The following is a 24,229-nucleotide window of genomic DNA, read 5'->3' on the forward strand; positions in this document are numbered from 1 at the left end:
TTACAGAGCAACTTTTTAATGGTGCATGAATTAATGCTTTTTGTTTTTCCTCTAGAATGGACACAATGGAATTCGGGCACAAGTGTCTTTGAACAGTAAGTATGTATTATATTTATATCAGCTTATCACCACTTCTGTTTGTACTGGCACTGATTGACCAGTGCAGACATGTTATATCTGTGGCGTGCTTCACAGATACCCCTCACCAAAAGCTTGTAAAGCAAGATCTGGTATAAGACTATGATGCTGTAATCCAAGCACATATCTTAATTATTGTGCAGACAACCACACAACTGAGTCTTATGCCAATCCCAGGCACTCATAATCCTCTGTAAACTGTAACTGTTACATAATCTCTATAGCAGAGATGGCACGCATCAGCCCTGCTCCTGCCAAACTTTTACAAGATTTCAATTTATGTAGGGACAGGGCAGATGTCTTGTATGTGATCACTCGCCAGAATAGGCAATCTATAAACTTTTTTTTCATGTGTGTCTATGAAATGGTTACTGTACTGTGTATCGCCATCACTTTTCTTTTAAATGCCCAGTAGGCTGGAGTACTCCATGTTTCATCACTGACCTACTAACCGCAAAAACCAACAGACACTATTCTGTACTCCTACTTCTGGACCTTTCAGTTGCCTTCGATATAGTTGATCACCCCCTCCTCAAAGAAAAAAAAAAAACGTTACTCCCTCGGTCTCCGTGACTGTGGTCTTCAGTGGCTCTCATCCTACCTATCCCAACGCACCTTCAGTGTCACAATTCTACTTCCTCTTCTCCTCTTCCTTTCTCTGTCGGGGTCCCCCAAAGTTCTGTTCTTGGACATCTATTTTCAATCTACACCTACTCCCTGGGTCAGTTGATTGTCTCCCACGGCTTTCAATATCATTTCTACGCTGATGACACCCAAATCTATCTCTCCACCCCTCAACTCACCCCATCAGTCTTCTCAGGCATCACTAACTTACTAACAGACATATCTGGATGTCACACCGCTTCCTCAAACTCAGCTTGTCCAAAACTGAGCTCATAATATTTCCTCCCCCACGTGCCTCTTCCCCTGACTTCTCTGTCAAGAGCAATGGCACAACCATCCCCATGTCAGGGTTCTAGGTGTTATCCTGGACTCTGAACTCTCCTTTTGGCCCCACATCCAATCTATTTCCAAAGCTTGCTGCCTCAACCCCCGCAACATCTCTAAATGACATTCCTTTCTAACCAATGAAACCACAAAGCTCCTGATTTACTCCCTGGTTATCTCTCGCCTCGACTACTGCAACTCCTTCCTCATTGGCTTACCTTTAAATAGACTATCCCCCTTCAGTCCTTCACGAATGCTACTGCTAGACTCCTCCACCTTATAAACCGCTCAGTGTCTGCTACCCCTCTCTGCCAATCCCTCCATTGGCTGCCACTGGCCAGCTAATTAAATTCAAAATAATAACAAGTTACAAAGCCATCCACAACACTACCCCCAGTTACATCACTAGTCTCCAATACCAACCTAATCGTCCTTTTCGTTCCACCCAAGATCTCCTGCTCTTTAGCTCCCTCATCACCTCCTCCTATATTCGCCTCCAGGACTTCTCCCGAGCCTTGCCCATCCTCTGGAATTCGCTACCCCAATCTGTCAGACTGTCTCCAAATCTATCCACTTTTAGGCGATCCCTGAAAACGTTTCTCTTCAGAGAAGCCATCCTCCCTCCACCTAACAACTGCACTTCTGTTTTCTTCATCAGCTCATCCCCCACAGCCTTTATTCTAAGCAAAAACGTGTGCAACTTGGACATGCGGTTCCATAAATAGTTTAAAGGATAAGTTCACCTTTTGTAACCGGTTACACCCATGTTCAGGGTGTAACTTTGTTACAAATCCACAGGCCCCTGAACCTCCCCGGCTCCCCAATGGGACAGGCGACGGACGATCTTCTTCATCGGCGCTGTCATTCTCTGCAAAGAACGTGCCCGTTCAGGGCTCCGCCTGCCCTGCCACGTCACTCATTCACAGAGTTCTGTGAATAGAAAACTACAAGGTCCTTTTGCAGCTGTCGGCTTGTAGTTCTCAATGAACTACCACGGTGCTGTTGAGGGCTGTGGTAGTTCATTGATGCTTCCTGTTAGTGTGTAACTGTTTGGCTGTACGATGTGCGGCTTACACACAGTCTGTAAGAGCCCTTCATAGCACCCACTATCTGCTTATTGTGGGTGCAATGTTAAAAAGGTGAACTTATCCTTTAAATAATATATGCACTTTTTTGCATTAAAAAAAAAGTGCATTCATTATTTTTTTACACTTCAGCCTTTAAAGCATTGCACTTGTGATCATCAGATCGTGGTTTTAATGCCAGGATCTTGTAGACTCTGTCAGCTGTCCGCCCGTACCCCCATACAGGCAGTTACTGAACTGCAGGAAGAATTGGTAAAATGCAAGAGCGCTCACAGGTCATTAAGAAAATGTGAATGAATGACGTGGCTTTGTGCACGCTGTTATCAATTTGTGACAGCGGGTGTGGGGAGAAGATCCCTGGCCCGCTGTCACAGGTAGGGGGAGCTCTGGATTTTCCTGACCCATAAGCTATTAAATGCGACGTGTTGTCTTGCTGGTCAGGAGAGAGATGTTTGCCATGCATTATCATTAACTTTCTATGGAGGGATGAAAGCAATTTACAGACTTGATCACAAGCTAGCAGAGTGTGGATAGGGTAAAAGGCCCGTGAGGGGGGTTGTGCCCCCCCCCCCCCTATTGCTATTGTTTATTGCTATTGTTTATTGGTATGGTATTGTGGGGGAAATTTTCCTTCACTTCCTGTTTAAGAAACTAGCTGAAAGGGAAATCCCCTCTTGGACACCTGTCCACTCCGAAATACTTAGAAATCCTACAAGTCTTGTTTTGAGAATGTGCCTGTACTTAAAATGGTGTGTGATAGAGATTTTTGTTACAACCCGGTGTCATCCACTAAAATATTAAGTCTGACAGTCTCTCTTCTCTGTACACAGCCACTCCTTCCGTCCCATCGGCGAAGTCTGAGAATTCCCAGAGCCTGACGTCTGTAGGGTCTCTGTCCAGTCCTCCCTCCACCACATCATCTCTCCTTCCTCCTGTATCTCAGCACACGTCAGCTGTGTCGCTGTCTAACTTGCCGCAGCCCAGTGACCTCTCAAATAGCTCCCTTTCACAGCTAAACAGGTGAGAGCAATTTATTTCCTTTTTTTCGTTTGTGGAAAAGCAACAGAAAAATATTCAGGGTTGTTAATCAGTTAAGAGGGTAGGGCTTGGTGGGGGCTGTGAAAGGGCAGGGCAATTTATACAACCCAACTATATATGGGGCTAAGGCCCACCTAACCAGTTCATTCAATATAGATATTCTAAAGGCATAAACCATAGCCATGACTTCCAAGCTGGCCACACAGCCTCGTTCAGATCTGCACCCTGTTCCAAATTATTATGCAAATTCTATTTCAGTGTCACAAAGATTAAATATTTTGTTTTTTAGTTTAACTCATGGATGGCATTGTGTCTCAGGGCTCTTTTGATCACTGAAAACAATTTCGGACACCTGTGATAATTAGATTTCCAGGTGAGCCCAATTAAAGGAAGAACTACTAAAGGAGGGTGTTCCACATTATTAAGCAGAGCACCATTTTCAAGCAATATTTGGGAAGAAAAAGGATCTCTCTGCTGCTGAAAAGAGTGAAATAGTTCAATGCCTTGGATGAGGTATGAAAACATTAGATATTTCACGAAAACTTAAGCGTGATCATCGCACTGTTAAGAAATTTGTGGCTGATTCAGAGCACAGACTGGTTTCATGCAGATAAAGGCACATTGAGGAAGATTTCTGCCAGATCCATGCATAGGATCAAGAGAGCAGCTGCTAAAACACCATTACATAGCAGCAAACGGATATGTGAAGCTGCTGGTGCCTCTGGAGTCCCACGGACATCGAGGTGTAGAGTCCTCCAGAGTCTTGCAACTGTGCATAAACCTTCCATTCGGCCACCACTAACCAATGCTCACAAGCAGAAACGGCTGCATTGGGCAGAAAAATACATGAAGACTAATTTTCAAACAGTCCTGTTCACTGATGAGTGCTGTGCAACCCTGGATGGTCCAGATAGATGGAGTGGTAGATGGTTGGTGGATGGCCACCCTGTTCCAACAAGGCTGCAACGTCAGCAAGGCGGTGGTGGAGTCGGAATCATGGGAAGAGAGCCGGTCGGCCCCTTTAGGGTCCCAGAAGGTGTAAAGATGACCTCTGCAAAGTATGTGGAGTTCCTGACTGACCACTTCCTTCCCTGGTACAGAAGGAAGAACTATGCTTTCCATAAATATATCATCTTCATGCATGACAATGCACCATCTTATGCTGCAAAGAATACCCCTGCATCAATGGCTGCTATGGGGATAAAAGGAGAGAAAGACATGGTGTGGCCTCCGTCCTCCCCTGACCTCAATCCTATTGAGAACCTTTGGAGCATCCTCAAGCAAAAGATCTATGAGGGTGGGAGGCAGTTTGCATCCAAACAGAAGCTCTGGGAGGCTATTCTGACATCTTCCAAACAAATTCAAGCAGAAACTGTCCAAAAACTCACAAGTTAAGTAGATGCAAGACTTGTGAAGCTGCTATCAAATAAGGGGTCCTATGTTAAAATGTAACGTGACCAGTTAAAATTTTGTTCGAAGTTTGAGTGAAAGCTTTTGATTTCAGTAAATATGCTGAAAACACAACAAATGACAATTTTCAGTTATTTACAACCTATAAAGTGTTTTGAAACGTAATGTGCGTAATAATTTGGAACAGTGCATTGTAAGTTATTTTTTGAAAAAAAAAATAAAAAATAAAAAATTTAGGAGGTTTGTTCAAAAAAATTTGAATTCAACTCTAATTAGTTGATAACATGAGAATTATTCTGACTGTTGTTTACATCCACTATTTAGGTAAATGAGAAAAATATCATTGGCATAATAATTTGGAACAGGGTGTATAATAACAGACGTGACTGGCCAAACCAGTCCATTCAAATTGTATTCTGTCTTGCCATCAGACTACAATGTTTGGTGGATTCTGTTAATCTGGTGGATGAAATCTGAAGCATAACATATTTGCATTTGACCAGCATAGAAAATGTGACATGAGCAGTTGTCTCCATGGTACAGTCCCTGTGCATGCAGGAAATCCATTATGCCTGTTAGCCAGTATGTCCTTTGAAGGAGTTTGGGTATCTAGTTGTCAGCTGGTTACACGCTGTGTTATAAAGAAGCATAGTTTTTTTTTGTTTTTTTTTGGCCAGAGACCAAGATTGAACTTGAAGTTCAAGCGTGAATTCTTTCGCTGTTGCTGGCTTGTTCTCCAGCTTTCACACGTTCTCCAGACTGTGATGTTTTTTTTCCAAGCACATATCTGACCTGCATATGATGTACCATTGTCACTGAGTCTTGACGTGTTCTAAAGCTGTCACACCTTTTAAAGAACAGTGCACCGTTTCATCCTGGCACTTATCGTTTCTGTTTTTTTTCTAGCACTTTGTCTGGGCACCAGAACAGCCTTCCTGCAGCATCAGTACTGTCCTCAGCAGCTTCCCATACGGTAAGGATTTACCTTTTACTTCATTGTGACGTTTTTCAAAACTCCTGATGTCAAGATTGTTGACTTAACCACTTGCCTACCAGGCCAATTCTGACGTTTCTCTTTTGTAAAAATCATTTATTTGCTAAAAAAATTACACAGACCCCCACCCCCACCCCCCCCCCCCCCCCCACCCCCACATGTTTTTTTTTAGCAGAGACCCTAGAGAATAAAATGGCGGCCGTTGCAACTTTGTATCTCGCACAGTATTTGCCCAGCAATTTTTAGAACGCCTTTTTTTTTTTTTTTTTTTTTGTGGAAAAAAAAGTTTCATGCATAAAAAAACAAAAAAACAGCAAAGTTAGCCCAATTTTTTTGCATAATGTTAAAGATGATGTTATGCCAAGTAAATAAATACCTAACATGTCACGCTTCAAAATTGCGCACACTCTTGTAATTGTGCCAAACTTCGGTAATAAAAAAATCCCCATAGGCGACACTTTAAATTTTTTTTTACAGGTTACATGTTTTGAGTTAGAGGAGGTCTTAGGCTAGAATTAGTGATCTCGCTCTAACGTTCGCAGCAGTACCTCACATATTGAATGGCATTTACATATGTGGGCACGACTTGCGTATGCATTCGCTTCTGTGAGCGGGGACAGGGGCGCTTTTAATTAATTAATTTTTTTTTTTTTTTTTTATTCATTTTACTTTTAATTTTTCTAGTGTGAGGCTTTCTTTTTACATTTTATTTGTAAACATCCCTTGAAATAGTGCATGACAGGTCCTCTTTACAGTGCGATCTGGGGTCTATAAGTACCCACATCTCACCTCTAGGCTGGGAAGCCTGAATAAAAAAATACGATCCTGGCTTCCCAGCCGAGGTGGCTGGAAAGTGACGTCATAAGATCGCGTCCGGCCTCCGAACGATCATAGAAACTTTGCGGACCATCTGGCCCGCTGGAAATCTCTATGGTTTTCATCCGGCGCCAGTCGGTTCCTTCTCCGATTCGCCGATGGCAGGGGTGAGCCAGGAGAAGCACCGGAGGGGGTCTTCCCCATCCCACCGCCTGTAAGAACAATCCAGCAGCAGAAAGGCCGATATGATTGTTCTTATGGTGAAGAGAATAGCTGGCTGAAAAAGAAGATATCTGAATGATGCCTGTCACTGCACCCATCATTCAGATATCACCGTTCAAACCTGAAGACGTCATATGACATTGGGTGGGTGGGAAGCGGTTAAAGGGCTATTCTTGGCTGTTGTACATCTTGTTTTACAGAAAAAAGATAGATAAAACGCATATTGTCGCCGCTAAAAGGACATATTCCATTTAACTAAAAAACAACCCACTCTCCCTAGTCTTTAACTAAAAGCCCCACCACCCCTCTTACCTCTCCATGGTAACAATGGCTTTCTTTAGCATTTATACCCCTGGTCTGAATTCTTCCTCAGATTTTGCTGCTGGCATGCATTGACTCCCCATAGACTTGAATGGGTCCGTATCTTGGCATCTCTAGTTTAAGGCCCCATTCATGCCTATTGAGGGGTCTCTGTGCATGCTCAGCCAGGGCAGGAGAACATTTCGGACCGGAGGATGTAAACGGATTAAAAGGCTGCTGCTATGGAGAGGTATGCAAGCATCTGGGCTGTATTGGAAAAGGGGGTGAGCCAATGAGGGTTTTTGTTTTTTTTTGTTTTTGTTTTTTAACTGAGTTTACCCTTTTAAGCAGTTTATAATGCATTAACCTGGAGGGTTGTGTTTTTTTTTTTTTTTTTTGTTTTTCTTTTGGAATTGCTTCAACCAGTTATTGTTGAGCTTATACAAGAGCTTGAATTTTAGTCTTAAAGGATATGTTCACCTTTTTTAAAAAGAATAAAAAATGCACACCTTTTTGCAGGTAAAAAAGGTACATTAATTATTATTATTTTATTACTTGGAGCTTGGGAAACCGCGGTCAGCAGATCGTGGGTGCAAGGTTTTCCGTCAGAATCGGCGACCCGTCAGATTAGGTAACAGAAGTGACGTTCCGTCAGCTGCGCATTTGTTCCAACGCTACCAGGTTTGCTAATCTGACAGAACACCTGCAGGCAGCGGACATCTTGCTACACCCAGCAACGTCTTGAATGTCACAGTAATTTTAGCAATAAAGTGAGCATATATATGCTGTGTGGATGTTTAATTTTGGAAAGGTTAAAGGTTTAGCGCTGAGCAATGCGGGGTGTACCAACATGGCCTCCACCACCTTCCTATTGCTGGTGTCCAGCTTCTTTCAAAATATAACATGAAAACAGTATCACACATGTCAACATGCTATATTTATATACGCTCACTTTATTGCTAAAATTACTGTGAAATTCAAGACGTAGCTGGGTGTAGTAAGATGTGCACTGCTGCCTTCTTTTCATTGCATGTGTTCTGTCAGATTAGCAAACCTGGTAGCAGTGGAACGCATGCGCAGGTGTTGGAACTACACGTCCGTTACATTATCTGATGGGTTGCCAATTCGGATGGAACACAGGACTCCTGCAGACTTGTCAGTGTATCTGTCAGATACACACTGACTGGAAGAGACTGTGAACTACAAGAAAGCTCAAAAGACCCATGGTAGTTCTTTGAAAACTACAAGCGGCTGTCACTTCTTGTAGTTTCCCATTCACAGAATTCTGTGAATGAATGACGCGGCCCGGTGTGTGTGGGTTTTTTATTCTTAGTGACAGCAAGTGGGGGGGGGGGGGGGGAGAGAGATCCTCTGCTTGCTGTCACTAGAGGCAGCAGCTGCAGGAGTGGATACATGTTGCACCCTAAAAACGGGTGGAACATGTACCCAAAGATGAATGTGTCCTTTTAAAGTATAAGGCCCCATACACACTATAAAACATTTTGTTGTCCGATTTACCAAAACCATGTAGTGCAAGGGCCTGCCTGATTGCATACAAATTGAAACGCCTAAGGTTTGACCTCATATTATATGGTTTTGGTAAATCTGAAGGAACAAAATCTACAGAAAATTTGATAGTGTGTATCCAGCTGAACTGTTTGCCACAAAGCAATATGCTTTTGTACTTGTCCCTGTAGCCTACAAAATGTACCTTTTTTTTTTTTTTTTTTTTTTCTTTTCTTTTTTTCTTTTTCTTTTTCTTTTTCTTTGTGACAAATTTGTCAATATAAAGGTAAGTCCAACTATAGTTTTTTGTTATGGTTTCATAATCTTAGCTATTGGATTCAGTTATTTGATACAGCGAAAGGACAACTGTACAAGGTTGCCCCTTAAAGTGGATGTAAACCCAATGTCATCCTTTCTAAACTACTGCCATAGGGGTTATCTATAAGGATAGACATGCCTCCTGCATGTATCTTTACCTGTCAAATGTCTCTCCTCTGCCTGTTATGAGACCCGAAAAACTGCAGATTCTGTGGGCGGGTCTGTTGTCTGGAGCTCGGTGGGTGGAGTCGTGATGTCAGTAGACTCCCCGCCCACCTCTACACTCCCCTTGTCTATATGCATTTTCTCCTGTGTATTTCTTACACTGAACTTCTGCTATGATCTCTAACATCCAGTGAAAAGACAAGAAAAGTAACCACATGACTTCAGTATGCCAAATCATGCTGAGGTGTGGAACAGCCAATCCTTGCAGAGCTGCTGAAGAAAAGAGTGGGGGGTGGGAAATAAAAAATAATGTATGTCTTAGGCTAGTGCACGAGATATGTAAATCACCTGTCACTCACAGCAAGGGGGAGGAGCTGACAAAGTTTTTCTCTTTGTCAAGATTTATCTCACTGAACAATAAGAGGATTGCTCAGAGATGGATTAACTCTTTGTGGCAAGACTGGGCTCAAATGATAGGAAATCTTATACTCTACATTATGACATCAAAAAAAGAAAACATTTCCGGTTTACATCCACTTTAATAGCCCCTTCCCCTGAGTGTATTGTGCCCAGCCTGATATCTGCCTTTGCCCTTGTTTCAAAAATGTTCACTGAGCATCCCTGCTTGTAATTGCACTGCCTTAATTCAGATTTTACCTTCACTGGGACCTCTTCACCCTGCAGCTTTGCCACGGCCCTTTTCATTCCTATTGGGGAAGCTGAACTGCCACCTTGAGTATAGCTCCCCATTAGGAAACTCTGCACAACATGCAATCGCAGGATGAAAGGGACTCCGTAAGGATGGTTTCTGAAGACCGTATAGCTCTGGATCATTGGAATGAAGGTAAAGGTAAGTATCAGACCAAGTGGACTGCACTCAGTAGATTTTGCCTATGCGTTTAAGGACAACTTCTTCTAAAGGTACCCTCGGAAGCTGGGAGATTGTGTTGGCGGTCAGGTAGTTGATGGGACAGCAAACTGACAGATCTCAGGGGGCCTCTGTGTTTTTTTTTTTTTTTTTTTTTTCTTCAAAGTAAAATTTTAGTAGCTCAGTAATTTCTGTCATTTAATGGATTTTCTTTGTTTAGCACACAAGTGTGGAGAGCACGGTCACGCTCCAGCCTAGCACAACCTTCTCAACAGCGCCAACGTCAGCCACAAGCACCACCTCTTCGGTTGTCAGTATGGCCAGCAGTATGAATACTACTAACAGTTTAGGCCTGAGCGTTCCCAGTGTAAGTGTGCCTGCCGCTGTTGCTGCCACCACTCGGACTGCTCCGTTAGTATCTTCAGGTGAGTGCTGATCTAATGCCTTTCTATCATACATCTGTTACATTACACAGCTTTCCTATAGGATCAAACCTATATATAGGTTTGATGCCTGTATTGATTTGGTTGAGGATCTGTCTAGAAAAAATACAGTGCTGAGAGAGCGAGAATAAGGAGCCAGATACGGTAATCATTAATAGCCCATCTTCTCTTGAAGCCAGTGTTGTCACTGGGCAAGGGGTGCAACACAGGTGTGCTAAGAGTGTTTAGGGTTGTGGATATTAAGGGAACAATATGTGGTGAATATATGGCTGCTGATGAAACATTTTCTCTAGCAGGGTGTGTGGGCAGTACTGAGTGAATGATGTATGTGCTGGGGGCCTGCCTGCGTTGTAGTTAAAAACCTGGAAAGGGTTCTTTCCTGCTACTTTAAAGCGACCCTCTTGCAAATCTAAAATGGCAAATTAACGTGTTACCAAGGAGAATGTAAGGCGGTGTTGCAGGATAGCAATTTGCATGGTTCCCCCATCGACACAGACAGTGCTGACAGGGGAATCAGCAATTGTCTTCTCCCGGCAGGGGCAGACAGGGGAAGTCATCCCCGCTGGGAGAAGATGGCAATTATTGCTAGCGGCTGCTATAATCGCAAGAGAATTTTGCAAGCTGGTTGTACCCAAGTTGATCGATCAATTTGGTACATTCAGCCTGCCCATTAACCGTTCAAATCTCAATCTGTGTACAGCTGGCTTAAGTACTTCTCCTGCTGTACATGCCCTTGAATGCCACTAGCCGCCACCTCAAGTCGGCTAGATAGCTGGCAACTCCCAGGAGGAGTGTCGTTCTCCTGGGTCCCCTGCAGCACTTGGTGGTTCTTTCTGTCAACCCTTATTTCACCACTGTGTTCTGTACTGACGTGACAGTCAGCGGCATGACATAGAGGTTTTCATAATATCACAGGACACACGGGGCTTCATTATGACTACTTGTGTTATGCTGCCGCCTTTGGGTAAATGGGCACTGGCTAAAAATGCAGGAATCCTTGCCCAATTGTAACACCTCCCAGCTCAGCTAAGCCTTTATTTATTGCTAGTGTCTTTAGGTGTCCTCTCTGAAGTGTTTCTTTCAGTGTATAGTTTCCAGTTTCCTGGCTTATTCCTAACACCGCTGCTGGAGTAGTAGAGGGCTTCATTCAGATCAGTCATTACAGCCAGATTGCCAGGGACTGTATACAGACCCCACATGCAAGAATGGGAGCGGCCTATAATGTTACCAGTTGGTGCTGGATCCCGCAGGCAGCAATGTCCGGGGTAGATTGTATCTAGTGACCTTTGCGGCAGGATGCTTTATAGGTCAAGTGCAGTTAGTCTCTGAAGGCCCTGCTGGTGGGGTGGTACCTGTGTAGAAGAGTTATAATTGGGCCTTCTGGCCCTGCAGCAGAGCTGGTGAATGCCTTTGATATGGTGCAGCACGTGGCGGTCTTTCCCCAAGAACTGGTTCCTGCGTTGGGTTGGGCGATATTGGCAGGTTTCTGTGTGAATCCCCCAATGGGGGTAGAAAGGTACTTGTACTCGTTTTTGGCCAGTATCCATTCACCTAAAGTTGGCAGCATATAACCCAAGTAGTCATGAATGCAAAGTGTCCTTTGATGTACTCCAAGGAATAGATTTTACAGGTAAATCAAAAATCCAAATTTTACAGGGTGATTTTTGCATAACATTTATTTTTACTATGGTGACGGGGTTGCTTTAATTCCCAGCGATGGCATTCACCAACAGTGAAAGTAAAATTTCCGGTCCCATACCTCACAAGGGGACAGAATTGAAACATACTGTGAGCAGCTGGTCAGAACTGAGGGTCATCATGGGCTGCTCCAGTGGGTATTTTAATGCCTTTTAGTATTTAAGATTAGAATTTTATATATATAATAATTTTTTTTTTTTATTTTAAGTTTAGGTTGCAGTATGAACCTAAAGTGATATTAAATACTATCCTTATTCTTCATAAATAAAAAAAAAGCACATTTTTTTCAGTTTAGGCGGATATGTATTCTACATATTTTTGGTAAGATCGCAATAAGTGTATATTGATTGGTTTGCGCAAAAGTTATAGCGTCTACAAAATAGGGGATCAATTTATAGTATTTTTATTATTATTTTATTATTATTATTTTTTTTTTTTACTAGTAATGGTGACGATCTGCGATTTTTATCATGACTGCGACATTATGGTGGACACATCGCATGCTTTTGACACATTTTTGGAACCATTGACATTAATACAGCGATCAGTGATTAAAAATGCATTGATTACTGTAAAAATGTCACTGGCAGTGAAGGGGTTAACTGTGTTGTCTGGGAGGTGATTCTAACTGAAGAGGGACTAGAGGAAGTGACGAATCGTGGTTCCTAGCTAATAGGAACACACGATCTGTCACTCCTGTCAGAACAGGGAAGTGTACGTTTACACTCTCGTCCCTGTTCTGCCTCTCCTGGTCACGATCGCTCGTGGCCGGCGGTAATTGCGACCGTCGGCCTCAAGCATCAGCACCCCCGCTATGCTGCGCAGGCGCGCCTGCTATCCGGACCCCGCGAGCCAACGTATGGCTACGTGGTCTCAAGCAGAGGAGCCAGCCTGCCACAGTATAACTGCAGCGACTGGTCTGGAAGTGGTTAGTATCCAAAGGTAAAGCAACCAGGGCAGAAGATTTAATAGATGCAAAGTTGAAAAAATTACGGAAGGTCCGCTTTAAATTATAATCCTGCAATCTTGTCATTGAGAGATGCTTAGTGCATCCATATCTCTATTTAACAAGTATAATAATTTTTTGCCCTAAGCATCTTTTATTTTCAGCAGTGACAGCCAGTGAGTGACAATGTGTCATGGGGCTAAAAATGATTTGAGTTAGGGAAATTACCACATACAGGGTATGTAATAGCTTTGTGAATTGAGCCTTCTGTCTTGAATCTTTAGTACGAAAGGACCTTGTGTACTCGGTTACACTTATCTAGCCCATAGTTCTCATTCCTCCCTCGAACCCAACAGCTTGCCGTCTGTCACTAGAAGATGGTGCAATCACAGCTGCTAGAATAATGTTAAATCTCTACTTTTTAAAATCTGTCGGATCTCTCTATTGAAGTCCTAATCTTAATTGTTTCCCTTTTCCAGGAAAAGCACCTCCAAACCTCCCACAGGGTGTCCCTCCTCTCTTGCACAACCAGTACATTGTTGGACCTGGAGGCCTCCTGCCTGCGTACCCAGTAAGCCCAGTAGCTGTGTTCTGGAATTGGGAGAATGGTGTATGGCTGTTTCAGATGTCTGAGGAAACTGCTTTGCCCTGATTGGAGAGCAATTACAATTTTTATGGTGCCACTCCCAAGAACTGCTGTGACTTCACTCTGATTAAGCCCCAACATAGGGAGAAATGTGTCAGCAGGCAGCTGGGTGGGGTGTCCATATTTGTGCTGGAACAATAAAGTAGTTTATAACTACAAGGAAGTGGTGCGCAGAACTGAGTGTACTTGATTGAAGAGTGTGTGCGAGTGTAAAGCTCCCTGAAAACTGGCAGCTGTGCAATGCATAGATTAAAAGAATTTGTGCTGCAAAACGCAGAACTCCAATTGCTGACGACCTCCTCTGCAAATGCTAGTTGCCTGGCTGTCATGGTGACTGGTGGTGTGCGCAACCGCTGACCCACGGAGCCCTTTGATGTGGCCCGCGACCTCCTGCTATGGGATGGCGGGTCGGGAAGCCCAGATCTCATGTTCCTGACTGCCATCCCAGAGCATCAGTGTTGAGAATGGAGCTGGCGGTAGAGGAAGCCTGCGGCTGCAGTAGAGAGCAGAGCCAATGCTTCCTGTATAGCGCCGGTGTCTTGCCGAGAAAGTTCCCTCGGCGGATAAGTTCCCCCCCCTGTACTGCGCAGGCGCAGTACGAACTACTGTCAGCCGCCGGAGATATCCGAAGCTCAAACTCTTCAATCAGCTGTACACGGCGCCTGCGCCCTAGGTCCAGGTTCCTTCCCCACCATCCAAGTGGCCCTAGAGGGGGATTCTAAAAGAGCCGAGCGAGGCCGTGCCCGAAGCGTGGCGAGCCCGCGAGGGGCCCTCTTACAGGCGCCGTGTACAGCTGATTTTCAGCTATTCTGCTTCGGCTATTTCCGCCGGATCCCACTGCGCAGGGGGGAACTTATCCGCCGAGCGGAACTTTCTCGGCAGAACACTGGCTCCCGTCACAGGTGCAGTGATACCAAATGTACTCCGCCTGGGACAGCAACAGCCAGCAATACCTGCAGAGTGATTCCTGAAGTGAAGATTGTGTTTAAAGGTCGTTTGTTTTTTTTTTTTAAATTAAAATCACATAGCATTGGGCATATCTGTTCTAGTTCTGCGTTGGTTACTCTGGGCTTCTTTCAAACTGATCCGCAGTGCAGCTTACCTGCACTAAGCAATAGAATTCTATTATATGCCGTGGGTTTGGTGAAATCGCACCAAAACTCCTATATGCACAAGGATATAAAAGAATTCTATGGCAAAATGCAGCTAACCTGCGGGAAAGTTACAGGTGCCACTGCACTGCACCCAGTGCATCAGTCTGCAAAGCAGCCTTAGGCCCCTTTCACATGATCGGTCTGATCGGGTCAGCCTGTCTGTTTTTCAGGCAGACCCAATCGGAACCCTCCATTCATCTCTATGGTGGACTTGTGTCTATTTACACCCGCCTACCTCCAATCCGAGGGGATCTGTCCCCTTCTGTCTGGGCAGATCAGAGGGCCCATAGAGTACAGCATATAACACAAAACAGACCTGTCATCTGCCCACTCATTGTGACCCACGAACGGTTACCATGTCGCTTAGGGTGGCCCTCACTCTTCAAAAGGTTGGGCACCCCTGCATTAAGGCATCCCCGTCATTTGAACGAGCTGCCAGTGCAGCCAAAATTGTCACATACACCATTTTGCATTGTGTATGTTCCCAGCAAAAAAAAAAAAACTAATGGGGACCTCCTCGTTATGAATTTTATGAATGAGAAAATTTTATGAGTGCAATAGACTAGAGAGCTGGTGAAAATGTGACCAAATACATGAATGGCTAAAAGTGCATTGTAATTAACTTTAAAGTTAGTAAATATATAAAGCCAAAACGGTTTAGTTCAGGGAAGGGGTAACAACTCCTGTCAGTGTGTTTTGCTATTTGAGTCCCTTTTTGAGTGTTCCCTTCATTTCCTTTTCCGGTGACACAAATAGAAGTGAGGCAAGTTCCTCCCTTCTCATTGGAAGATCTTCCCTATATTACTGTTTTGGTGAAAGCTGTAAAATACTGGATTTCCCAACACTTTGTCTCAGAAATGGTCACCAGGATGGCTGTAAAATGGGGGAGGGGAAACCTGACCAGGTTCTAATCCCTTCACACTCTATCTAGTATTAAGCAGAAAAGTTTTGGCTGTACATATATTTATTATCTGCTCCTAAGGAGTCCTAAGGAATTTGTTGTTGTATGTTCATTTGTTTAGCTCTCCGACCCTTCTCTCTCCTTTTCTTCAAGCAGATATATGGCTATGATGATCTCCAGATGCTTCAGTCCAGATTACCGATGGTAAGTAAGGGCACTGACTGGTGGCATGTCTTCTACACCGACTCATTGTACATGTACCTTTCACCAGGGTCTGATTATTCATAGCTGAGGCGTTGTCTTTCCTGCAGTGTTAATTTTGGCAGCAAATCTTGATTTAGTTTTAGTCTTAGGACTAAAATGGCATTTTTGCTTTTCCCATTTTAGTATTCTGCAATTGTTTTAGTTTTAGTCGTATATTTAGTCGACTAAATCTCCAGGACATTTTAGTTGACTAAAACTCATTTTAGTCATCTAAAATCTAATGGGTGTAGTTAAATTGTAATGCATTATTTAAGCATTTCTCTACAATTTCCTAACTCATATACCGCTGGAGTGAAAAATTGAATATGTTATTATTTATGGTATTGAGGTATGAACATGCACTACAGACCAGTGTTAATTTTGACGTCAAATTTCAATTTAGTTTTAGTCTTAGTCTTTTGACTAAAATGGCCTTTTAGTTTTAGTCCCAATTTAGTCTTTTGACTAAAATGCATTTTAGTTTTAGTCGCGTTTTAGTCATCTCAGTTGTTTTAGTCAACTTTCCTGTAAGGATAATCTATACTTTATTTTTAGGATTACTATGGGATCACGTTTCCTGCGCCAGCAACGCTGACAGGCCGAGATGGAGGACTTGCAAGCAACCCATACTCAGGTAGACACCGTGTGCCTACACTTTTTTGTTTATAGATCTACACTAGAAGTGAAATTTTAATGTATGCATATATTAGCTGCTGACACTATGCCTAGATACTTGGCACAACATGTCTATAGGTATATAACAAGTGCAGTGCTCACAAAACTAAAATCATAAAAAATAGTAATGAAAAATAATCCTATGAATCGCCAAAATTTTACCCCCAATGTCTCCTATCCAGGTACTAACCAGGCCCAATTCTGCTTAGCTTCTGAGATCAGACACATTCAGGGTAGTGTGGCCACAGGCCTTACTTCCAATGTCTATTGTTAACCGCAATAGGTGTATAAATGTATAAACCGTGATAATATACAAAAACAAAGTGCTTAAATCCAGAAATTCATATAAAGGCATATACAACAGAAAATATACTTGAACAGAATAAAAAGCGTCCCCCCAACCATGAGAAAATAGGTCATCACCATCAAACACTTGTAAGGTCTCCATATAAGAGTGGTCACATGCGCATAGTGACATTCCCAGAGGGAAAGGGTGCTTTCTCCAGCCTCCCCTCTTCCACAGACACAGGAATTTTGCTGTCAGTTAACCCCATTGTACAATGTTTGTACGTTGACAAAGAAATTATCAGTCTATAACTTTAATGGCACTTTTATTTTAACAGTGAGAGATAGAATAACAATAAAAAAAAAATACATTTCAAAGAAGTTATGAATTGTTTTGCGCTTTAATGAGTGAAATAAATATTTGACCCCTTCACCAAACATGACTTAGTACTTGGTGGCAAAACCCTTGTTGGCAATCAGAGGTCAGACGTTTCTTGTAGTTGGCCCCCAGGTTTGTACACATCTCAGGAGAGATTTTGTCCCACTCCTCTTTGCAGATTCTCTTCAAGTCATTAAGGTTTCGAGGCTGACGTATTGTAACTCGAACCTTCAGCTCCCTACATATTTTCTGAGATTAAGGTCTGGGAACTGGCTAGGCCACTCCAGGACCTTAATGAAAAGTGGTGTGGTCCCCCGCACGACTGGTTGAATTAAAATAAATAAAACTACCATATATGATGAATGAAACTGCTGTTAAATCTATAATGTTTCACAAATAGCAAACAACAATGTGTATGAAGTGATCAGTGCAATTTCTCAACATAAACAACAAGTGAATAACAATATATAAACATCCAATATAGAAAAGTGTCAAGTTCAATTATATCTCCACTAATAAAGTGCAAAGTGGCTAAACAGTCCGAGAAAATCATCCAAAATAGAGTGAGGAAATAAATAGTCCTTCAAAGACAATCCCCATAAAACGAGTGATGCTGAAACTTCACACAACTGCACAGTGCTCACAGAACTCTCACCTCTGAAAAATGATGAATCAGCCTTAAGGATATCCCCGGTGATAGTGATCCCCTACTTCAAGACTCCTGTCTATCTGACTCCTGTCTGCTCTCGATATTTCCCTCAGGATTCCAGACAAAATGTGGGAATGAAATAAATGCCTCCCATAGTGTAGTATATTTAAACAATCAAAGATTTACTGAAAGACAAATGGAAGCTTACATTTAAAAAGGTTAAAAGCGCATTGAATAAAACAGTGGCATTAGATGCCTTTCACATCACTTCCGGTCCTTTCCTTCCGGTCATGCCCTGCGCGTTACGTCACGTGACTTCATCAGGGACTCCTGAGGCGTCAGGAGTCTGGAAGTGGCGGATCACTATTCTCGGTCTCTCGCTCTCTGTTGTTCTCGGGGTCTCTCTCGCTCTCTGTTGTTCTCGGGGTCTCTCTCGCTCTCTGTTGTTCTCGGGGTCTCTCTCGCTCTCTGTTGTTCTCGGGGTCTCTCTCGCTCTCTGTTGTTCTCGGGGTCTCTCTCGCTCTCTGTTGTTCTCGGGGTCTCTCTCGCTCTCTGTTGTTCTCGGGGTCTCTCTCGCTCTCTGTTGTTCTCGGGGTCTCTCTCGCTCTCTGTTGTTCTCGGGGTCTCTCTCGCTCTCTGTTGTTCTCGGGGTCGCTCTCGCTCTCTGTTGTTCTCGGGGTCGCTCTCGCTCTCTGTTGTTCTCGGGGTCGCTCTCGGTCTCCCTCGCTCTCGGTCTCCCTCGCTCTCGGTCTCCCTCGCTCTCGGTCTCCCTCGCTCTCGGTCTCCCTCGCTCTCGGTCTCCCTCGCTCTCGGTCTCCCTCGCTCTCTCTCCCTCGCTCTCTCTCCCTCGCTCTCTCTCCCTCGCTCTCTCTCCCTCGCTCTCTCTCCCGCGCTCTCTCTCCCGCGCTCTCTCTCCCGCGCGCTCTCTCTCGCGCGCTCTCTCTCGCGCGCTCTCTCTCGCGCGCTCTCTCTCGCTCTCTCTCGCTCTCTCTCTCGGTCTCTCTCGGTCTCTCTCTCGGTCTCTCTCTCTCTGTCTCTCTCTCTCTGTCTCTCTCTCTCTGTCTCTCTCTCTCTGTCTCTCTCTCTGTCTCTCTGGGTCTCTGTCTCTCTCGGTCTCTCTCTCTCTCTCGGTCTCTCTCTCTCTCTCGGTCTCTCTCTCTCTCTCGGTCTCTCTCTCTCTCTCGGGGTCTCGGTCTCTCTCTCTCGGGGTCTCGGTCTCTCTCTCTCTCGGTCTCTCTCTCTCTCGGTCTCTCTCTCTCTCGGTCTCTCTCTCTCTCGGTCTCTCTCTCTCTCTCGGGGTCTCGGTCTCTCTCTCTCTCGGTCTCTCTCTCATTCTCTCGGTCTCTCTCTCATTCTCTCTCGTTCTGTGTCTCTCTGTTGTAGTGTATTTTCTGTTGCCTCTATATGAATATCTGGATTGAAGCACTTAGTTAATTTTATGTTTTTGTATATTACCCTGATATCACTGTTTATGTAAAGCATTTTTACACATATTGTTAACAATAAACATTGCCTATGGCTGGCCACACTACCCTGCACGTGCCCAATCTTGGAAGCTATGGAAGGTTGGGCCTGGTTAGGGAGAAATTGGGGGTGAGATTTTGATGATTCATGGAATTATTTTTCATTACTGTTTACTTTTTATAATTTTAGTTTTGTGTCTTGAGCGCTGCGCTTGTTATATATATATATATATATATATATATATATATATATATATATATATATATATATATATATATATATATATATTTTTATATTTATGTAATATACACACACACTGACATTGGGTTGGTTCATGAAGCCAGACATTATATGTCAAGTTAAAGGCCAACTCCAAACACCTATTTTTCGCTGCATCAGAAAGGTGTCTAACCTCAGATGGTCCAGTGTCCCGCCTCACAGCCTGCGATGACGCTGCGGATGCAAAAGATGACCTTTGTGGTGTTGAAGCAGAAGTTTACAGTAAACACATAATGAATATCAGCACAGTTATAGGTCTCCATCTGCATACTTGTTCCTGTTTAGTGACTCAAAATGTTGTAGTTGGACGGGTAGCTTGACAGCCAGGCAACTGGAATTTTCAGAATCAGAGGTTCACAGTTGCAGACACCTTGTTTGACAGGTTTCCTTTACAAAATCTGAGTACAGTATAGTATATTTTGCTATATATGGGTAGTAAACAGAGGTGTTTGAATGAATTTTTAGTTATTAACCTTTTCCCTGTCTCAGGTGATGTAGCAAAGTTTGGCCGTGCCGATTCTGCGTCTCCGGCCCCTGCCACGACGTTGGCACAACCACAGCAGAATCAGACACAGACTCACCATACAGCTCAGCAGCCGTTCCTAAACCCAACCCTGCCGCCCGGCTATAGCTACACAGGCTTACCTTACTACGCCGGGATGCCAGGTGTACCGAGCGCTTTCCAGTATGGCCCCACCATGTTTGTAAGTATTCTGTGCTCTGTGGAAGTGAAAATGCTTAATTACAGGGACCTGCCCAGGAGCAAACAACCACAAATTGCTTCCTATTCGCTATTAGTAAGATAAGCTCCTATGAAAAAGAATTAAATAAGTTGCGCTCAGAAAATCAAATCAAATATATATTGACATATCAAAAATGTGCAAAAGTGTACAAATTCAAATCTCTCTAAAGTCCAAAAGCACAATGGGTGAAATCAAAAAGCCAGAAGGCTAAGGAACAAACGAAACAAACCCATCATAGGAGTGCTAGTGAATGTAGGTTCAAAAGGGAATCCTCCACCTTGTGAAAGCCACCTACACAAAGGTTAAGATGTACTCTTAACACAAAGCATGGACCCTCTAGTTATATTTGTTGCAGCTCTTTATATACAGTTGTGCTCATAAGTTTACATACTGTGGCAAAATTTGTGATGTCTTGACCATTTTTCCGAGAATACAAATAAAACAAAAACTTTTCTTTCGTTCATTGTTAGTGTTTGGCTGAAGCCATTTATTATCAATCAAATGTGTTTATTTTTTTTAAGTCATAATCACAACAGAAACTACCCAAATGACCTTGATCAAAAGTTTACATACCCTGGTGATTTTGGCCTGATAACATGCACACAAGTTGACACAAAGGGGTTTGAATGGCTATTAAAGGTAACCATCCTCACCTGTGATCTGTTTGCTTGTAATTAGTGTGTGTGTTTAAGAGTTCAGTGAGTTTCTGGACTCCTGACAGACCCTTACATCTTTCATCCAGTGCTGCACTGACGTTTCTGAATTCTGAGTCATGGGGAAAGCAAAAGTATTGTCAAAGGATTCACCTTTGTCAAAAGGTAGTTGAACTGTATAAAACAGGAAAGGGATATAAAAAGATATCCAAGGAACTGAGAATGCCAATCAGCAGTTTATAAACTCCAAGAAGTGAAAAATTAGGGGTTCTGTTGAAACCAAACCACGGTCAGGTAGACCAACTAAAATTTCAGCCACAACTGCCAGGAAAATTGTTTGGGATACAAAGAAAAACCCACAAATATCTTCAGGTGAAATACAGGACTCTCTGAAAACATGTGGTGCGGCTGTTTCACGATGCACAATAAGGAGGCACTTGAAGAAAGATGGGCTGCATGGTCGAGTCGCCAGAAGAAAGCCATTACTATGCAAATGTCACAAAGTATCCCGCTTACAATACGCCAAACAGCACAGAGACAAGCCTCAAACCTTCTGGCACAAAGTCATTTGGAGTAATGAGATTACAATCGAGCTTTTTGGCCACAACCATAAATGCTACATTTGGAGAGGAGTCAGCAAGGCCTATGATGAAAGGTACACCATTCCTACTGGGAAACACGGAGGTGGATCGCTGATGTTTTGGGGATGTGTGAGCTACAAAGGCACAGGAAATTTGGTCAAAATTGATGGCAAGATGAATGCAGTATGTTATCAAAAAATACTGGACGAACATTTGAATTCATCAGCCAGCAAGCTGCGCATGGGACGTACTTGGACATTCCAACATGACAATGATCCAAAACACAAGGCCAAGTCGACCTGTCATTGGCTACAGAAGAATAAAGTGAAGGTTCTGGAGTGGCCATCTCAGTCTCCTGACCTCAATATCATTGAGCCACTCTGGGGAGATCTCAAACGTTCAGTTCATGCAAGACAGCCCAAGAATTTACAGGAACTGGAGGCTCTTTGCCAAGAGGAATGGGCAGCTTTACCATCTGAGAAGATAAAGAACCTCATCCACAAATACCACAAAAGACTTCAAGCTGTCATTGATGTTAAAGGGGGCAATACACGGTACTAAGAACTGGGGTATGTAAACTTTTGATCAGGGTTATTTGGGTAGTTTGTTATGATTTAAAAAGAGTAAACACAGTTGATTGATAATAAATGGCTTCAGCCAAACACTAAGAGCCGGTTCACACTAGGATGGCTTGTCAGGCGACTTAGCCGCCTGACAAGTAGCGTCCCGCTCTGTACAATGGAACCGTTCTAATGGGAGCGACGCAAGTCACTCCGACTTAGAAAAAGGTTCCTGGCCTACTTTGGGGGCAACTTGAGGCGACTTGCATTGACTTCTATATAGAAGTCGTGTTCAAGTCGTCTGAGGCAGTCGCGCTGCAAGACGTGCTGCCTCAGTGTGAACCGACTCTAACCATGAGTGAAAGAAAAGTTTTTGTGTTCTCATTCATATTCTCAGAAAAATGGCCAAGAAATCATAAATTCTGCCAGGGTATGTAAACTTATGAGCACAACTGTATGTATTATTTTTTGTATTTAGCATAAGCGCTGTATTTTTTTTGTAGATTTTAGATGAGCTCGTATGCCCCTTTATGATTTAGTTTCACTTTGTTACTTTTACCTTTGCATAAATTCATGGCTAAGCTCCGCTCACTGCCATTACTGGCCATTAAGACACTCATTAGACAGCAGAATAGCAGTCAGCAAAACTATCCATGATTCATAGGCAGGTCACTTACTGCAGACTGAACTCAAGTCCAACAGGTGAATACACACATGGGTGCAAGAGACCCAATTTTTTGTGAAGCATTATCAAGAGACTGAGGGGTTCATGTCTTTTACTCTGCTCTCTTCTCCTATCAGCATGTTCCCTGTTGGTATATGAGCACTGAGGCAAAACTGATTGGCTCCTTGTGCTGCTTCTTCCTCCCCCAGTCTGATCTGTACTGTACAATGTGCAAGAGGCTGATACCTGATCAATTTCAGATACACTGCTTTGCATTTAAAAGAACACGCCTAATGATGTATTAAAAGAGTAAATCTGGAAAAAACATTCATGCTTACCTAGGTGGATGCGGCATCTGTCCCTCGCCACCTCTAAGACCAACAACCAAGCGATCAAAAACTGCCGGATCGCTCAGTCTTCAGTGAGCAGAGTTGTGACTGTCAGTCACCGAATCTCCACTCTGCACTTCCAGCACTCAGTGGAGCACTAGGCTATGCAGGAGGCAGGAGCGGCTGGTTGAGCCTCTCAGCGGCCCACTGAGAAGCTGGGCCAGCTGCCAGTCAGTCACCTAGGTGGATCCCAACATTAAAGTTGGGATCTCTTCAGAGCCAGGACTGGTTCAGTTGCATCAGCTGACAGCGGGCTTTAGCCTGCTGTCAGGTGAAAATGGGTCAGGAGTACAGAGCGGAGTGCACTCGTGTGGTCCATAGGAGAAGTAGGGTAAAAAAAATTTGGCCCTACTTCTTTAACCACTTCAATACCAGGAACTTCCTGCCCAAGCCAGTTTTCTGCTTTCAGCACTGTCGCTTTGTAAGTGTTCCCACAAATAGAGCTTTCTTTTGGTATTTGATCACCTCTGTGGGTTTTATTTTTTGCTAAACAAATAAAAAGACCAAAAATTTTGAAAAGTTTTTCCTTGTTTGCTATAAAATTTTGTAAATAAGTACGTTTTCTCCTTAACTGGTGTGCACTGATGATGCTGCACTGATAAGGCGGCACTGATGGACACTAATTTGCAGCACTAATGGGCACTGATAGGTGGCCCTGATATGCAGCACTGATGGGCACTCATAGGTGGCACTGATAAGCGACACTGATGGCCACTGAAAGCTGCACTGATGGGTACTTGTGGGTGGCACTGATAGGAGACAAGAATGGGCACTGATAGGCGGCACAGATGGGCAATGATAGGCGGCACTGATGGGCAGGCCCTGGCAGGCATTAGTTATGGGCAGGCCCTGGCAGGCATTAGTGATGGGCAGGCACTAGTGATGGTTACACGGCTTTTCCTGTTTACACCGTGATCAGCTGTGATTGGACACAGCTGATCACATGGTGAGAGGCTCTTTACCTAGGTCGGAGTTGCAGTGTGTCAGACTGACACACCACAACAGCAATTGCTGCGCGGGGGCTCGGTATCCTGAAAGATGTCATATGATGTTCAGTCAGGATAACAGA

The 24,229-nt window shown here is 43.6% G+C and overlaps 1 protein-coding gene and 2 non-coding genes across 16 annotated transcripts in view; all 3 read left to right on the forward strand.

The window, feature by feature from the left end:
- UBAP2 (ubiquitin associated protein 2) overlaps positions 1–24,229 on the forward strand; it is a 122,630-nt gene that overhangs the window by 90,263 nt on the left and 8,138 nt on the right. For 10 of the 14 annotated variants that reach the window (XM_073618283.1, XM_073618275.1, XM_073618335.1 and 7 more), the window contains exons 16-23: positions 56–95; positions 3,002–3,191; positions 5,526–5,592; positions 10,029–10,233; positions 13,375–13,466; positions 15,750–15,800; positions 16,395–16,473; positions 20,060–20,274. In XM_073618283.1, the coding sequence (XP_073474384.1) occupies positions 56–95; positions 3,002–3,191; positions 5,526–5,592; positions 10,029–10,233; positions 13,375–13,466; positions 15,750–15,800; positions 16,395–16,473; positions 20,060–20,274 (939 nt within the window). The remainder of the gene's footprint in view (positions 1–55; positions 96–3,001; positions 3,192–5,525; positions 5,593–10,028; positions 10,234–13,374; positions 13,467–15,749; positions 15,801–16,394; positions 16,474–20,059; positions 20,275–24,229) is intronic. The other 4 variants (XM_073618301.1, XM_073618344.1, XM_073618369.1 and 1 more) reach the window with 1 other exon arrangement.
- Positions 229–308, forward strand: LOC141125067 (small nucleolar RNA SNORD121A). Its single transcript, XR_012241364.1, has one exon. It is a non-coding gene; the product is annotated as a small nucleolar RNA SNORD121A (small nucleolar RNA).
- LOC141125068 (small nucleolar RNA SNORD121A) lies at positions 5,369–5,446 on the forward strand. Its single transcript, XR_012241365.1, has one exon. It is a non-coding gene; the product is annotated as a small nucleolar RNA SNORD121A (small nucleolar RNA).

The sequence above is a fragment of the Aquarana catesbeiana genome, linkage group LG01 (genome assembly GCF_042186555.1).
Source record: "Aquarana catesbeiana isolate 2022-GZ linkage group LG01, ASM4218655v1, whole genome shotgun sequence".
Lineage (NCBI taxonomy): Eukaryota > Metazoa > Chordata > Amphibia > Anura > Ranidae > Aquarana > Aquarana catesbeiana.